Source organism: Hippocampus guttulatus, chromosome 13 (genome assembly GCF_054856545.1).
Source record: "Hippocampus guttulatus isolate MCC_2025c chromosome 13, RoL_Hgut_1.0, whole genome shotgun sequence".
Classification (NCBI taxonomy): domain Eukaryota; kingdom Metazoa; phylum Chordata; class Actinopteri; order Syngnathiformes; family Syngnathidae; genus Hippocampus; species Hippocampus guttulatus.
The window spans coordinates 13,906,643-13,924,872 of NC_141273.1; the positions used below are offsets into that span (position 1 = coordinate 13,906,643).

Consider the following 18,230-nt stretch of genomic DNA (forward strand, 5'->3'; position numbering starts at 1 on the left):
ATGAAAATGAATAATGACATGAAAGTAGGCCAGAGGGTACTGCTTAGACCGTTTTCATCCAGAGCGCTTCCAAGCCTTAATGGCTCATCCGTCAACATGGTCCTGCTCAGGAGTGCTTATTCAAACCCGACAAGTGCAGCCAACAGCTGTAAATAATCTGCGACTTTCACATATCATCCTTCTGTTGCGATAGTTTGGCACACGTTCGCCTCGCATTGGGAATGGGGGAAAGTATCTTTCTCTGGCCGACCATGTCTTGTAAATCACCGAGACTACGCGGACGATCATGGAACGAGGGGTTGTGAGAATGCGCTCATAAAAAGGAATGGATGGAGGGATTGTCGGACGGACGAGTCGAATAGTCACGTCATAAAAAGTGAAAGTGGTGCTTTCGTTTTCGGGCAGAATGATGAAACGATCGGCGGGCAAGAAAATGGATGTGAACTGGCCGGATGGACGGATGAATGGGTGGAAGGGATGGAAATCAATTAAATGGGTTAATAGACGGTCAGGTGGATGGACGGAAATTATGACAGACAGACGGAAGATGTGATGGATGGACGATTGGGCAGCTCAACGGATTTATGGTTGGATGATGGAAAGGTGCATGGTAACTTGTTCGCTGAGCAGATTGCTGAATGGATGAATTATTGGATGGCGGGTGAATGAATGAATGATGGATGGACAGACGAATTATTGACTGGGTGAATAAATGAACAGACGACTGGATGACCAGATGGATCGGCAAATTGTCGGATGCGTGGCCGGAGAAGACAAATACTGGATGGACGGATGTTGAAGAAATAACGCAAGGGCAAATGGATGGATAACACACCAACAACAAAACGAGACGTTTTGGAGCGTTCGTAATTAGAACGCGTGCTCTTATTGAGGAGTGGGGGTGGGGGGTGTTGGGTGGGTTATTCAAGGTGTTTGAGACAGATGAAGGGAGGGGGGCGTCGCGTACGGCGTGGGGGGGGGGGGGCGCATGGAAGAAGAAGGAGGACCAGAAGGAGGAGAGGCGGGCAGGAAGATTGAAATTGGGCGGATACATAAAAAGTCCACGGGGCTTCGGATGCTGGCTCATTTCGGACACGTCCCTCCTGCGCACCGCCTCGTTCTCCCGTTTTCCTTCCCGCCCCGCATCCATCCCTCCCTTCGGCCGAGGAACGGCGCCGGCTGACCCGCTCGGAGCCCTTCGCTCACGTCGCTGCGCTTCTGGTGACACCTCGAAAGGGATTTAATGAGCCCCGAAGACGCCCGATTTAAGGCTCCGTTTTTAAAACCCTTGTTGATCGTTTCTGGACTTTATTACTGTATCACGTCAAACTTGAGACCGTCTTGTTTGGACCTGGACCTCTACTGATGGTGAGTCTCGCGAAGAAGCTGAAGCGTCCTCCGCGGTGAGGCGTTCACGGACCGAACCAACCTGTTGCTTTGCGCAACAGTTATTGTTAGTTAGTTTGTTATCAACTGTTTGTGAAAAACGGTCAATTTAACGTCAAGTTGTTGTTGCAAAGTGAATGTTCCATATTACAACATGTAAATGTGACGTCGGTGCCAATTTAAATGACGAATGGACGAATAAGTGGCGTTTTTACGCATGGCTGTTCGAATGACACCGTCATTAATTGTCCGCCTAAGATGTGCACATTGCTTACTCTGTTGTGCAACATCTTTGCTTTGAGAGTCACACGCGAGGGGTTGTTCATTTCAAAGCGTGGATGCATTTTAAGAAACGTTGGAGGGTATGATGACAGCGTGCGTGCAAACTGTCTCAATTGAGTGGAGCGAGGAAGACAAAGGACACGCACGCACACAAGATGACGTGTAAGCATGTAACACCATCTTAGGTTAAAAGCTGTGCATTTAGTTATATAATAGTGAAATGAGGACTACTTATTTCTGTCTATAGTGTATAAGAGTATGAGTATGTATGAGCGTCAAATGTTTTTTCTTAAATTTGCCAGGCACTAATACATATATATATATATATATACATATATACACACACACACACACATACATATATATATATATATATATATATATATTATATGTACACACACACACACATTTCTTTGACTTTTTCCTCCAAAAAGGTTTTTGAATCAATTTTATTTGTTCATCTCTTGTTTGATAAAAGAAAGTGATTTTTTTTGATTTTGTATTGTCTACTTTGAGGAGTTTGGATTACATACATTATTATACATTTTTTTTGTAAATATATCCACCCATCAAGCATTAATTTATTCATTTATTTTAATCTAATTCACCAGTTAACCGACGCCTACTTCCTTTTGGTTGCATTAGATTTTTTTTTGGGCTGCCCAGTCTTGTTATGCAATTCAGCTTATTGTGTGGTTTTACAGCAAGGTTAGGCAACTTTGATCAGATTTTTTTTCCACAAATTTAGGATGACCCTTGGCGGACTTGCCTGAAAACTATTGTAGTTTTTTTTCTAAGCTTTGCTGGCAACTTAGGCCAATAAATAAATAAATCCTGATTTAATAGTAATTAAATAAGACGGAACATTTCATGATTTTTCAAAATTAGTCCACCCCATATTTTTCTTGTTAGCTGCTGATATTTGAAAGGGAGGGGAAAAACAAAACATCAGACTAAATAATGCTTGACTTTCCTGTAATCGCTTTGAAGTTTCCCTTTGAAGTCACAAGAGTAGTTGATAATATTTGTGGTTTATTACAACCCGCTACTCCTCCCGTGACAGTAAACCAATTAGAGAACACCCAAATGATAAGGGGGAAGGGGGGAGCTAGCGATTGATCTGTTTGCACCGCCAACCCTTCCCCCCCTAGTAGAATTCTTCAAGAAACACATTATTCTGTTTTAGAGCGCTGGGGGTGCTAATTGCGGCCAGCTCTTGGGTTTGTCGCCGCAAACTGTCCGCAGCTGGGCCTTGTGTGCTGACGTCATAACAACAACAACACGGTAACACATAATCAGAAAATGGCATAGAAGCCAAGCACCTGATGAGGTTACGGATACAAGATGTTCGCTTATGTTTTCAATTCCTGTCATGACGGGAGAGCCCCCAACTCACTCTCTCTCTCTCTGTACAATGAATGCTTGTCACTGATGCACACACACATAGACACACCTTATCCCCCCCCTCCACACACACACACACACCTCCACCCCATGGGTAATAGAGCTGATCATGTTCCAAACCGTCCTCGAGTTCTGTTCTCACAAACATGCAATGACTGCCGATTTCCCGCCAGTGTCAACGTGAGTGAGTGTGTGTGCATAAGCAACAGCAACACACGCACAAGATTTTGTGTCATGACCGAGCAAGCCGAGGGTCGACCGCGGGTCAAAGGCAAATTAAAAAAGTATCATTGCATGTAGAGTGGTCACTTGATTGAGAAGTTTAATTTGTTCAGAGACTACGCTTGTAAACTTAATTTTTCATATACCAAATCGATATTCTCCATTGAAATGAATTGAAATTCCGTTAATCCGTTCCAGTCGGCCCAAAAAACCCACCGCATTATTTGTTATGTTTTTAACCGTTTCAGGGACAGCGGTTCCTACAGTTGACAGCTTATCGGGTTATCAGGTTACAGGTTATCATTATTGGTGCCTTAAAGGGTTAATGAAGAAAATCGCACCGTTTTGTCTAAAAACACGACAAGGGAAAGAAAAAATAGGTTTCATAAAGCCTAATTGCAAGTGCTGTGCATCTCTCTGTTAAAAGATGATTCAATACATACCTCGATACATGGGATACAGTTCAATTCAAGAACAGAATATTTTCAAGTGGAATGATTTGATTTGATTCAGTTCAGCGGGATTACGATTTGATTCGATATGGTACGGCCGCACCTTTTGTCAGGTGTTTTCATACATCACATGTAAACCTCTCGAAAGTTATAAAAGTTAAAGTAGCAACTGTGTGCCTGAGCTGTGTCCCTTGAAAGTGGGCATTGATGTCAGGAACACTTCCGGTTAGAACTCTGTGAGTTTCAGGATCTTACGTTTTGGCCTACTACGGCTTTTTGCCAATGTTCTCATTTTGTGCGTTTGACTGTATCGTTCCAAGTACAAGTGCATCAGCAAGTTGGAGTCTCTATATATATTTTTTCACTTCACTGGGGCGGCAGTGTATCCAAATCAAGCTCGTCAATCTAAATTTGGCTCGCAACATGAAGCAAAATAATTGAGTCAATAAATAAATTGACCAAGTGATAGTCTTTACTCAAAAAAGTCATAATTGGGGTGCTCGTACGTCAACGTACATGCAAAGAGTAGCGGCAGGTACGATGAACAACGATCGTAAGGAATTTCAGTGGTGAGGATGAGTACTTGGTCGAACCATCTCAATTAGTTTGAGGTCTCAAAAAAAGAACGCGGCGTGAGCTCAGCGACGGCGTGAAACTGTAGTTCAGCACATTCAGAAGATTCTGCGAGTGTAAAAAGATTTCAAAAGGCTCTTGCCCAGAAAAATCATTTGAGAAGGAGTCATTGATCAAGCGAAGCAAAATGGAGTACACGCTTGTTTATCTGGTCTCACATGTTACGCCGTATAACGGTTATTCGATGACTCAGTTGCGAAGAATTGAATCAATTCATTGAGGTTGATGGAAAAGTGGCGGGCAGCGCTCGACTGCTCATATCAGATATCAGTTGAATCAATTTGCACTAGATTGCTGTCAAGTTAAGAGAACATGACGTCATACGCAAAGTGACGTTTTTGCCACATTGTGTTGCATATCCAAATTTGTTGTTGTCCAAATGATTTTTTTAAAAATCTGAAATGTTAAAAAAAAAAAAAGATAAAATTCTTTACAAATTTTTCATTTTGTTGGTTTTTTTGTTGTTTTGTTGGTCAATATTTTGTTTTACCTGACTGACTGCAGCCAAGTCGGATTTCAGTTCAATTCACAAAAATTTGATCTTTCCCAGGGGAGCAATTGAGGGCACACGGAGAAGCAATTTAAAGACCATCAAGAAACTAATGACTTTGCTTTTCATTGCATGCCAGATATTTCCTGCCATCTATTTTTGCCTCGAGATATTCTTTTAAGAAGCCAAAAAATTATTTTCATAACACCCTCCTAATTGCCAACGTCTCTGCACATGACAACGTGTTTTCAGTATTATCGTTGGCTGTTGGCTTTATGCAAGAACAGAAACAGACCAAAAACGCAAGTTTTTTTATAATGATGTCAAATGCCCTTCCCGGTTCACAAAAATACATTTTTTTCTTCTTTTTTTTGCTGATGAACGCATTTGGCTTCAGCATCTAAAATGGTGACCAAAGACCAACGTCATTCAAATGTAAGCTTAATAAACACTTTTACGATTGTGATTTAACACTGTGGTGCATTTAATGACCCCGCCCCCACTCAAAAAAAAAAAATGCTTTTCACCTCCGTGCCAGACGGTAAATCAAAACCAGTATCCGCCTTACGACATAATTTCACGTGTGTTGCCTCACTTGACAAGTCTATTAATGACCGCAGCAGATTTGTTTCCAATGTTTCTCTCCTACAAGTGTCATCATGCTTCTGATTAATTTCACATCCTGGAGATTCAGGTTTGATATAGACCAATAATGCCCGAGCGATGCTATGCTAAGTTTTTCAAAGAGTGCAGCATCCTTGCGATGGCAAACGATGTAAAAGAAGGAAAAAATTGTTTCGAAGTGGCAGGGGGGAAATTCGGAATACTGTGTTTTGGATTGGAAAATTTTCTTGGGTTGCAATGAACCTTCGCGTTGAGATATTGCACTACGTCAGTACCAAGTTTAAAAAAAAAGGATGCGGTTATCTCCTCGTTTATTTCACGGACGGATGTCTCAATTGGGAATATTTTCGTTTGGAGCAGGAATGGGCCAACAACTCCGCTATGATGAAAATTTTCGATGATATGCTTGCAATGACTGATAGTTGTCAACCGAGAAGGCGAAGGAGCTTGATTGATATTGCCCATTTCACACAGATGGCAACAAAATGTGCTTTAAAAGTACAACACACCTCAACGCATTTCCTCACAAAACGGCTGAAGACAATTCAAAGGAAACGCAAAGAGAACAAAAAGTAAGCTTGATAAAATTACACAAAGAATGCGCGTGGCCAACATTTCAATACATTGACAAACAAAAGATTTCAAGACATTTCAAGCAAAGGAAAGAAATGAAAAGTAGCTCCGTGAAAGTCTGAAAAGAGCACAGAGTGAAATTGATTTTAAAAATGTGGAAATATTAAATGATTAATTAAATGAACGTAAAAAACTAGGTAAATAAATAAAAGCATAGTTTTTAATGTAATTTTAAAAGTATTTATACTTGGTGTTGACTTCTACTATCTATTCCGCTGGCGTGCAGCATCACAGCTAAATGCTGCTTCACCATGTTTACGTTGAACTAATTGACCCAAGTTTGCAGACCGCTGGGTTTATAGTCTGTTGGGGGTTTCAAAAAAAAATAAGAAAATGTTATCTTTTTGGTATTAAACTTCAGATGCAGATGACTCAATTCTGAGTCTTTGAAGGTATTTGATATTGGCATTAAACAGGAACAAACATGAACAAGCTAGTACATATGATTTTTTTTAGGTGGGTGGAGGGGGCGTTTTCAAGTTTCACCCTCAGACGAGTGCATTTTGTCACTTTTTTTTTTAAATTGGTTTGTGCAGGAACAGTTAAACCACCAAGTCCATAATCGCTGCTCGCTTTATGACCAGGAACAGATCAACATGAAATGGTAACATTCTAAATGTGTGCGTTTTAAGCTTTATGCTGAGACAACTCGTTTTATTATGCATTTCTGATGATTAGCGGTTAGGTTCTGAGCAGGGACAATGACAGGACACCAACATGGTAAACAATGTTTGACTCGCTGTGGTGACCCCTCACAGGGAAAAGCCGAAGGTCGCGTCTTAGTCATCTTCCATCATTGCAATTTCACAGACACAGATGGTCATTAAAAAAAAAAAAAAAACAACAACAACTTTGAGACATTTGTTTTCATGTTTGCAATTATCTACGGTAATTAAGTTTATAAGTGTGTGTGTGTGTGTGTGTCTCTTCCAGGAACAGGCTCACTCCTACGTTCTCCTGCAGCCGCCCAACGCCACCTAACATTTCCTGGAAGAACGTGTCTGCCGCCCGCTCTCAACAAACATGGACTGTTTTCCCATGCTTTATTTTCTGTCGGTAAGTAAGTGGGCGTGCGATTTTTGTGAAAGTCACCCAATCGAAAGCGTGTGTAAATCCAGTTTTAGTTTGGCTGCGAACGCAGTGGAAAAATTGGTCGTATAGGAGAAGATGAAGTGCCGTTTTGTTGGCCAAAGGCGGTGCGCGGCGTATTCGCATCAGTGGTGCTGATATTTGTGCCACACGTGATTTAGCGTAAATAGTTTGCGGGCTCTGTGGATTTATCGTCATCTGATGATCCAGTAAAGGGGCTGGGTACTGCGCAGTGTTTAATTATGTAAAAATATTTTTATAATGCGTTATTTTGTTCTTATGTGTTCCTTATGCCTTGAAATATATATTTAAAAAAATTCTTGAATAAAATGAAATGAGAATTGTGTGGTCAGGGTTTAGGACCATCAAAAAAATATTCAAGAACAAAAAAAAAAAAGAAGAAAAAATCTGTATCTATACTGGTCGCACATGTGCGATTCAATGAAAAATGTAGTCTTGAATTTTAAGGAAAGTCTGGAGACCTGCGACTACACTTTAGCACACAGGTGTCTAAGTCAAGGCCCGGGGGCCAGATCGGGCGCCCCATGTCATTTTATGCGGCCCGCCAAGGCAAATCATGTGTGTGAACTTCCATGATCCTTGCTAAAGACGGTAACCCCCAAGTGGCCCGTGACAAAAATGAATTAGTTTTACACCTCTGCTTTTAGCGGATCAAGAGTCGCTAAAGTGCGCATGTGAAAACAACAAGTGTTGGTGACAAGATTCTTGGGCCCCACTTTCAAAACCTTTCCCCACACCCCAGATGGTGGTCATGCAACTTCCAAACAGAAGCTTATATTTATCCTAACCCCCCCCCCCCCCCCACCCACCCACTGGATAGAATGCACTTGAATTAAAGTTTGGGTTTTCTGTAGTCTGGGTTTTGGGGGGGGGGGGGGTCAGACCAGCCCTGATGCGCGCCAATTTGCGTTCAGGAATCTCTCAAAATTCCTAACGACCACCACGCCCCCGGCGCCGACTACAATTACATTTGGGCTTGCCTTTGAAGTCTGTCGCAAAGATCAAATGCAAGTGCTCTTCTTTACTGTAAACAAGCCTCGTTCAAAACAATTAGTGGGCGGTTTATAAATCCTGTCTCCGGTGTGGGTCAAAGTTCAATTTCTAATCTTGTAAACCCGTGTCCCCCATCAGAGACATCATGATTCCTGGTAATCGAATGCTGATGGTCCTTTTCATATGCCAAGTCCTGCTGGGAGACAGCAACCATGCCAGTCTGATACCCGAAGAAGGAAAAAAGAAAGTGGCGGGCCCGCAGGGTCGTTCGGACACTCAGAGCCATGAACTGCTGCGGGACTTCGAGGCCACCCTGCTGCACATGTTCGGCCTCAAGAGGCGGCCCCGGCCCAGCCGCTCGGTCGCCGCCGTGCCACGCTACCTGCTGGACCTTTATCGGCTGCAGTCGGGCGAGGGTGAGGAGTCCGTGGGCGGCGACGAAATTGCCTTTGAGTACCCGGAAAGGTCGGCCAGTCGAGCCAACACTGTGAGGGGCTTCCACCATGAAGGTAAGGATGGGGGGGGGGTTCCGATAGTTTTACGTAAATGTGAATCACTCGGAAAAAGTGTTCATCGGTCCGGCGATCGCTCACGATGCTGATGTTTGCCTTGGACATTTTCGAAGGATTGTTAAAAGCCGACAAAAGCAAATGTCCTTGGATCAGTTCTTTACAAAACGCCAGGCGAAAACCACTTCTGAGAGAGAACGTGGACTGAAGAGGGCAAAAAAAACGATGAGGACGCAGTTAAAAGTTAAATGCCCATCATTTTTATTCTTTATTTTTACATTATGCAAAACTCTCATTTATTGTGCAATAATCTAATTGCAACATGTATTTGTTACATATTTTGATGCATTTTTACGTTTTAGGAAACATTTATGTCTGAATTTTGGGGGGGCTTGGAACGAATTAGGGCATTTACATGGAAAACGCGTTTCTACTTCCAAATTTTTCTAGTTAAGAAATTTCTTCCATAGCCAAATAATTTTGTAAGTAGTACAGCACCACTGTAGCTCTGTATTTTGCATTTTTTTTCTCTCCTTACTTTCTTTTATTTTTCTGCGCCTTTGGTTTGTAAAGACAAAAATTATGTGCTTCCTTTGTTCGTCTTCACCTCAAGGTTTTAAATATTTCATGTATTGTTTTCATAAACCTCACAGGGTCACTATCAATACAAAGTGCATTTGGTCTCCTTATCAAGATCACTCAGTCATCATGAGAATGTAGCAAATAGTGAAACCCCGAGGTCTTATCAGAAGCGGATAAACGTTTGCACACATACCAGCGCAATGATGAGGCTCTTAAAACGTGTTTCCTTCTTTCTGCGCCATTTTTTTCTTCCGTTGGATAGACGTGATTTTCTTTTCATAAACATATTGAACATTTTGCATGTGCCCAAAGTGAACTTCCACCATGTGCTCATTAAAAGCTAACATTAGCCAAAAATGTCCACGCTGTCATTGTCCGCCCTGTCAGCAAGCTTACATATTTTTCATTTTGTTTCATTCATTGTCTGCTTGCAGTAAATTCATCTAAAAAAAGGTGTGAGTTTGACCAACATGCATTTCTAACAGCACAACACCAACTTAACACAATGAATAAGAATTTTCTTGCGAAATCTGGGCATGAAAGTAAGAATGCTGTGCTCAGCCGCTGCTTAAAATATGCGTAAAAGCTGAACCCCCGCCAAGCTGGCCTTCATCTCGATTCGAATGTGCACGTCACCAAACGCTGCCTGATGAGCTGCGAAAATGTGCTTGAAAAAACTCAAGAGCCTCATTGGATGAAAGGGTTTGGTTACCGGTTTAAGCAAAAAGGCATACCTTCATATTACCGACGTCGACGTCTAACCGCATCCTGCAGGGAGCAACTCGGAAAACTGGACTGCAACTCTCCAGTTTATGTGGAGAGATGGCCTTTTTTTTTTTTTGCTGCGAGGAAAAAAAAAGGACCTTCCTCAACGTGCAATTATCTTTAATGCTACTCTTGCCGCGTTCTAAATAAAGACGCCCACTGCTAACAATGTGGGCGCCCGAGAGCAGAGAGAGAGAGAGATGGAAAAAACTGCCTCAGAGGCCCGTAACGACGCAGCGGACGGGACGCAGTTGCGGCCACCGAGGCCGGCGGCTTTCGATTAATGTTGAAGGAACTTGTGGTTGACTGAGCTGCTGGAGGTAAACTGTGGTTGGAAAGCCTTAAACGAGTCGGGTAAATCCTTAAGGGTCAAGGAATGAATGAACCAGAAGGGAAACAAGTGTGCTGAATTTCGAAACCTTAGTTTAAGGTTCAAATTATCGAGCAGATTTAAACAGACCTGCCCACTTTCTCCGACTGGCCCTTCACACTGACCATGAGGTAAAATGCAAAATCGACAGTGCTTTTATTTTGAAAGGAAAGCTTTTGTCTTATGAGTACAAGCAAGCTAGCAAGCAATGTCGCCAGCTTTGCGACATTTTCACTGCACATCGTGACTTTTCTGACGCCTCCAGACTTTCCCAAAATGAGACGAGCAAAAATAACAACAGGCGGTTCGAATGTTAACCGCGTTCTTATTTCGTCACCTGAGCCCCGCACAACTGTGATGTCATTTTTAGTCGACAGCAAGTGGCAAAATGGCCGCCCCACCTCTGAGATATATACTGTAAAAACGATTGGATTTTGCCGCTTAATTCATATCCCACAAAAGCAATCTTAATTTGAATATCTTGTTTAGACTAGTGGGGGTGCATAGAACATTTGATTGTTAAAATAATTTTTGACTTAACTTCGCCATTTGAAAAGGTCGGATATAAAAAATGGTTTCTTGAAGCTCTACTCGATGTATCGAAAGTACCCAAATCTCCCTGAGGAAACATGCTAATTTCTAGACAAACAAGGCAGCTATACCTAACTTTGACGACAGATAATCAAGTATGTTATATTTTTAATTTAAAAAGATACTGGATTTGAAATTGAATGGTAAGTCTCAATAGTCAGGTGGAAGTAGCCGTGCATGTGATGCAACGTATGTGTATGTAAGCCATACGTAAGTCTCCGTCATCGTGCGCGTCGCTTCTCATGTTATTTTTTTTTTTTCATTCATTCGCCTCCGCCAACGTCCCACTCAACCGACTTGTGTCAACCAAAGAAAAAAAAAACTGTAATAAATTGAGGGATACATCTCAAGCAAACAAGCCGCGATGCGAGTTTTAATAATCAGAACCACCTGGGCGAGATTAGGTTCTGGGTATGAAATAACTGGGCTGTGGATTATGTAGGAAAAGAGTAGACACAACATTCCTTCCCCCCTCTCCCCTACATCCCCTGCACCCCCTCCCCAGCCCCACTTCAACAACGGTGATCTTGCCAGAAATCCACAGCGTGAGCGCCGAACAGGGAGCTTCCACTGTGTTTCTACTGTAGCTGTGGTACGTTAATCATCACCCTCCTCGGGATGCGTGCTTCAGCAAAGTGCTCGGCGAATGGCAAAAGAGTCCACAAGATAACGTCCGGGGGGGGAAAAGAGGTCTCATGTTATCGTGACTTGCGCATTTAATTCGTTGACCAAGCTCGTAACGACGCAGATTTTCATCTGAAATCGCTTTTCCCCTCTAGAATGAATCGAATTTGATTCATTATATGCACTTGAAAATACAGCGGTAGGTTCACTTGGTCATGCAGAATACGATCCAGAGAAAGTGGCAGGACTTGCTTCTTCTACTTTGGTAGTTGCCAACCACATTTAACGTGCATTATTGCCACCTGGAGGTCTGGAGTGGAACAGTTCAAATGGGTTCTGCGACATTGTGTGATTTCTTAAACTTCAAAGAGGTTTGCAGACATCGCTACGTCTTGTTTGGTAGCTGTTCAATGTACAAGACCGCAGTGTCATATTCTCAACCCCAAAAAATGACCAATTGACAACCTCCCCACCCGCAGGCTTCCTGTTGAAATGCTCAGAACTACCGACATGAGAGCTAAACCAAATACTGTAGGGGTTTTTTTACGGCTTATACCGAATATTAGTCGTCAAGGAGGCCGATAACTGGTATTTGAAGCTGATATTCATTTGAGTAAAAGAAAACATTGGAATAAAAAAAAAAACAACCAAAAAAAAGATTACGAACTCCAACTCTGAAGTCTGTTGAAATATCTTTAAGCATATGGTCCATGATAGCGCATTAAAGTCAATAAACATTTAGCAAAATTTCCAACTAAAGTTCTAATTTGAAACAAAAAACAAAAGTTGCAGCAGTTCCCATAGTCAGCAGCATCTCTCACGAAGTTGCCTGAAATTTTCAATAAATCACTTTTAATTTGATTTGTTCTCGTCATCGCCTGCCAGATTTCACAGGTCAACAGCAAATTTATATCACAGACGACTTTACAGTGTGTGTCCCTAAACTTATTTTGACATTTAATTTTAAAAAATGTCTTTACTTGTTTCTAGCACATCAGTTTTTGGCGATAGTTTCATTTTTTGTATTTAAGTTTAAATATCACAAAACATATTACTTACCATATTCCATAAATTATTCTTATTATGAAAATTAAGAATGGTTTTTTTTTCCGCCTGTATTCGACATGGATTTTCGCTATTTGTGGGCTATTTCTGATCCTTATCCCGTCAACTCCCAAGTTCGTAACAAACGTCATCTCCTTCCCTTTCAGAGCACATGGAGAGAGTGCACGAGTTGGATGACGGTGAGTCCACGCCCTTACGTTTCCTGTTCAACCTCAGCAGCATCCCAGCGGACGAGCTGCTCTCTTCGGCCGAACTGCGCCTCTATCGACAACAGATAGCCGAGGCGGACGGCGATGACAACGACAAGGCGAGCCTCCACCGGATCAATGTGTACGAGGTGCTGAAGGCTCCGCGGCCCGGCCAGCTCATCACGCAGCTCCTGGACACGCGGCTGGTCCGGCACAACACGTCGCGCTGGGAAAGCTTCGACGTCAGCCCCGCCGTGCTGCGCTGGACTCGCGAGCGCCGCCCCAACCACGGGCTGGCCGTGGAGGTCCTGCACCTGAACCAGACGCGGCGCCACCGGGGCCAGCACGTCCGCGTAAGCCGCTCGCTCCGCCAGGAGCCCGGCGAGGACTGGGAGCAGCTGCGCCCCCTCTTGGTGACGTTCGGCCACGACGGCAAAGGTCACCCGTTGACCAAGCGGACCAAGCGTAGCCCCAAGCAGCGGGGACGCAAGCGCAACCGCAACTGCCGGCGCCACGCGCTCTACGTCGACTTCAGCGACGTGGGCTGGAATGACTGGATAGTGGCGCCCCCTGGCTACCAGGCCTATTACTGCCATGGGGAGTGCCCCTTCCCGCTGGCGGACCACCTCAACTCCACCAACCATGCCATTGTTCAGACACTAGTGAACTCTGTGAACAACAACATTCCCAAGGCCTGTTGCGTGCCCACGGAGCTCAGCGCCATCTCCATGCTTTACCTGGATGAAAACGACAAGGTGGTGCTGAAAAACTACCAGGAAATGGTGGTGGAGGGCTGCGGCTGCCGCTAAAGAGCAAGCTCATCCGGACTTGGACAAAACAACTTTATTTATAACTTTTACGTTGAGGTGTACGTTTGTCTCACTTTTTATTTGTTGTTCCTTTAATAATATGATCATATATTTTGACAAAATATACATATATATATTTATATCGATATATTAAAAAAAATAAGTTGAATCCTTATTTTAAACATGGGGGGGAAAAGCTGTACAACTTTTCATCATGTACATTAGATTGTATACGTTTTTTTTAACTGATAAAATAGTAAAGATGAAAAAATGATTTACTGGTAATATTTATTGCTTTCACCATCATATAATTTTTTTTCCCAAAAGAACATTTTATGAATTCCAGAAGATCCATTTTATAGAATCCTAGCATATATTGCCAACTGTGCTCAGTTGTTTTCTTTTTACGCACATTACTTAAATATATTGTCGCTCTGCAATGAAATGTCTGACTTGCCAAATTTTGTGAATTTTGACCCAAAAGAAAATAAATTTTTGCTGAGTTTTAGATTTTTTTTTCCAATCACATATTTGAAGACACAATTTTTCCTTGAACTGCGACAATATATTGTTTTGCCATAATCCCTACATAAAATGTACACGAATGATAATCAGCAAACTATTTGCCAATAAATTGTGGGCCCGCTTGACGATCAATAGCTAAAAACGATTCACCTTGACCATTGGCAACCATTGCTCTGATTCTTGGAGAAATGTAGTTCAATCTAAAGAATCCTAAAATTATTATATTCTGTGTCTTTTTATAACAAAGGATGCATATTTGTTTTCCACAATTGAATGGCCCCGCCCAGTCAAATACTGCGGGACTTCTGCCGCGTTTACGCCAGACGTGAGACTCGCGCGAGATCGCTAATGCTATTGCTAGCTTTGCTCACAGCAAAGTACAACCATCAGCTTGTAAACAAGTAACATATTAAACCAGATATGCAAACTTTCTCGCTCTCCGTTCTCCAGGCCAGCTGTTTAGCAGGAATGATCAAGAAGTTCCATCTGACCAAAAAATAATACAATAAAAAAAAAACGGTCGTAATAATTTTATCCTCCATTGTTCTGCAAAACAACTGCTGGATGTTGCGTGTGGCGCGGTATGTCATTGCGTCGCAGGGCAGCGTGACAACAATTTGCGGCTTCAGTGGGAGCATTTGAACTTCGCCCAACACACGTTGCGTCAAACCTGTTTTTCGCATCGCCTGACACGAATTCGCGTTGATTGACGCGTTTGCAGTGACTTTAGATGTCGTCTGGTGCGAAGGCACCGTTGTATTGGCCCCATCGGCTGCGGGTGACCTACCACTGACGTAGGGTTGAGGAGTTCAAATCCATGCAGCCCAGGGCTTATTTGTTTTTCTTTTCTCTTTTTTATTTCCTAGTAACTTTTCAATTGTTCACATTGCAAGTCCTTTCGATGTTTTTTTTTTCTTCCTCCCCCCCTGTTGTCTGTCAATTGCAGTTACAGACATTTAATTCCATGACAAAGACAGCAGCAGGACTTTAGTTAGGCGGCCGATTGTTCTCCCATTTCACTTTAATGTCAATTAGGCTAACATGTGCTGGGACAATCGCTAATCCAATTGCAAGCGGGCCGCGGTGAGGGTGAGCCTATTGTCCTTCCCCCTTCCTACCCCTCATCCTTGCGTTAGGGGCATGATTGCGGGCGATGTGTCCCGGGCTGATGTGATCCTCTGAAGAATCAAAAGGTTAGACGCTCTGTCTCCTGCCTTTGTCTCGTGCCGGCAACAGCAAAGACGCCTGTCTCCAACCTGTGCCCCGCCACACAATGGGCCTCGACATCACTTATTTACATGTCGACGACTGGCCCAAATTATATGATAATGTTTGCAGAGAGACGCTCCTTTGAACTGCTGCCGGAAGGGGGGGGGGGGGGGGGTAATGGGGCTGTGAGGGGTGGGGGGGGGACACTGCCAGCGGCTCCGCATTGTTTTGAAGAGGGTCGTGTACATTATGTCATAGGCCACCGCTGCACTTGGTTTTGATCACATGCAGAATCAAGTTTAAGCGTTCTTTGAAATGCATGAAAATTCAATTCCTAATACTATAAGGATCGTATAACAGAGAGAAGTTAAAAATATTAAAAAAAAAAAAAAAAAAGGAATGCATTAATTTGATGAGTAATTCGAATTTAAATTATTATTTTTTTAAATCATACATATAGCAGTGACCTGACGAAAATAAGTCCTGGTGTTGCTGCAGTGAAAATAATTATCACCTTCCCAAAAAAATAAAAAACCAAACAGTGTATCGCTAAATTGGTCTGATTTTAAGTTTTTTTTTACATTCTTAGCCGAAGATCAACCAAATATTTTGTATTCAGCCTATATGGTGAATCAGGCATCAAGATTTGGGAACGCTGGCCTTACTAAGGGCCTGGACTGGATCAACACCTTAAAAATTCCCCAGTTTATCAATGAATTTTGCATTGTTACATAAAAACATCAGAATGCCAATTGAAGGTTAGCAGACGATACGTCATGCAACACGGACAGACATAATTACATCAACCACTAAATGGCTTCAGCAAAAGAAAATACACCTGATGGAGTGGCCAAGTCACAATCCTAACCTCAACCCAATTTACCCGCTGTGGCAGTCCCTAAGGAGAATAATTTACACCTGACATCTCAAGAAAATTGCTGAACCGAAGCCGTTTTGTAAAATGTAATGTGTCAACATTCCTTCCGACTGTTGCGCAGATCGGCTCTACAACAACAGAAAACTTTTGGTTGAGGTAACTACTGCCAAAAGAGGCTCAACCCCTTATTAAATCCAAAGATTCCTACAGTATATTATTTTTTTTCCACCCAGTAAAGTGAATGTTCTGAACGTGGTGTGTCCAATAAAAACATGACAACATATCATTGTTTGGTGTGAGCTTAAGCAGACGGCGTCTTTGTATGACATTTTAGGACATGAAATATGATGAATTTATGCAACAACAAAAAACGGTAATTCCAAAAGGGTCCCTTTATATATATATATATATATATATATATATATATATATACATACATTTAAAATTTTTGAGCATTCAAAGTACATACAGTATATCAAAAAAATTGTGAGCTTCATTTGTACTCAAAACAGCAAGAGGTACGTTTTAAATACTTTTCTTTTGTTTTATTTGTATTTTTTCTAAATCTGTTTTCATCCGCAATTTTTTATTTTTTTTACTACATTTTACTGCACAATATCATCACATTTTAAATGGTTTTATTCGGTAGTCTGTTTGGCCTTTTTTGGCGTGTTTTATTTTAGTATTTTGGTGGTGGGATTGAAACAAAAACTAATATATATATAAAAAGAGAGAGAGAGAGAGAGAGAGAGAGAGACAGATCACAAAGTTGCTTCTCAGCAAAACGGATGCTATATTGAGTTTGCAACGTGTATTTAACGTTAGCTGCACTCGCTCCCCACTTTTTTTTTTTCGTTTTTTTGCCCTGTGATCTCAAGAGTTGAAACATTTTCCACTGACATGTTTTTGTCACAAAAACTCCACTTGAGTTTCGCTAATACCAAGCTAGGTTTGTTAGCTTTTGCTGCTAGAGCATGTGCAGGTGGCCTCCAGGGTGGGAGCTGGGGGTGGGGGAGTTGGCGGGGTGCTCTAATAGCCACTGGGCATCCCTTTGATGCCTGCATATCAGTGTCAAAACGAGAGAAAAAGGAGGGAGAAGAAGAAGAAGAATTTCATTTTGAAGTGGCTAAAGGCCGAAGGGGGAAACAAAAAAGGGTGGGTGGAGGAACATACATGGCGATGTGTCCGGGAACAAGCTGGTTGGGGGGGGTTTGACAGTGCAATTACAACATTTCAACTGCATGCCCCCCCTCCCCAGTCCCCTCCACCCGCAAGCCCTCCAACCCCTGAAGTGGAGATAACATCAGCTAGTTATGGTAATTGTCTGCCTGTTCATTATCCGGCTCCGCCACACAAAGACGACATGCTTGTTCAATTCAAGGCCCAAAGAGGGATGTTTATGTAAGATCAGCGAGTTTACCAAACGCAGGTCGGTTTCAATTGCGTTTTGGCTTTCGGTCCACACAAAAAGCCTGTTTTTTTTTTTTTTTTTTTTTTTGGTTGTTCCGAACAACTATGAGGTGTCACGGTACGGCAAAAAAAAAAAAATCATGGTTGAGTAATGATCTGGGATTGAGTAATACAGTACACGGCAGCGCGGTCATGATTTTGAACTACGGAAGCCATTTAAACAAAAAATAATAAATTATTAACTCATTCACTCCTCAAGACGTATTTAAACGTCTTTTCAGACTTGGTCTAGAATTGGCTGGTACTGAATGAGTTAAAAAAAAAACATCATTCTGACATATAACGCAAATTGATGGAGAAAATAAATCTAAAATTAATTGGCCAAGCCCTTGGAAAAAGCTTTACATCTGAGTGAACATCTGAGTGAAAATCTTGATCCCTCACCCTCCTATGTGAAAGGCCTTTTCTGTCTCATCA

General features: G+C 42.2%; 1 protein-coding gene across 1 annotated transcript; it reads left to right on the top strand.

Moving 5' to 3' along the window:
- The first annotated feature begins 1,094 nt into the window (after nt 1-1,094).
- On the top strand, nt 1,095-13,868 carry bmp4 (bone morphogenetic protein 4). Its single transcript, XM_086127816.1, has 4 exons — nt 1,095-1,368; nt 7,060-7,182; nt 8,368-8,738; nt 12,882-13,868. The coding sequence occupies exons 3-4, from the start codon at nt 8,375-8,377 to the stop codon at nt 13,730-13,732; spliced, it is 1,215 nt and encodes a 404-aa protein (XP_085983942.1). The 5' UTR covers nt 1,095-1,368; nt 7,060-7,182; nt 8,368-8,374; the 3' UTR covers nt 13,733-13,868.
- Nucleotides 13,869-18,230: the final 4,362 nt, after the last annotated feature.

Bases quoted from the DNA above. Each gene is read 5' to 3' on its own strand.
- bmp4 (XM_086127816.1), top strand. From the start codon at position 8,375: ATGATTCCTGGTAATCGAATGCTGATGGTCCTTTTCATATGCCAAGTC. The intron at 8,739-12,881 runs GTAAGGATGGGG...CTTCCCTTTCAG, and splicing joins GAGGGGCTTCCACCATGAAG to AGCACATGGAGAGAGTGCAC.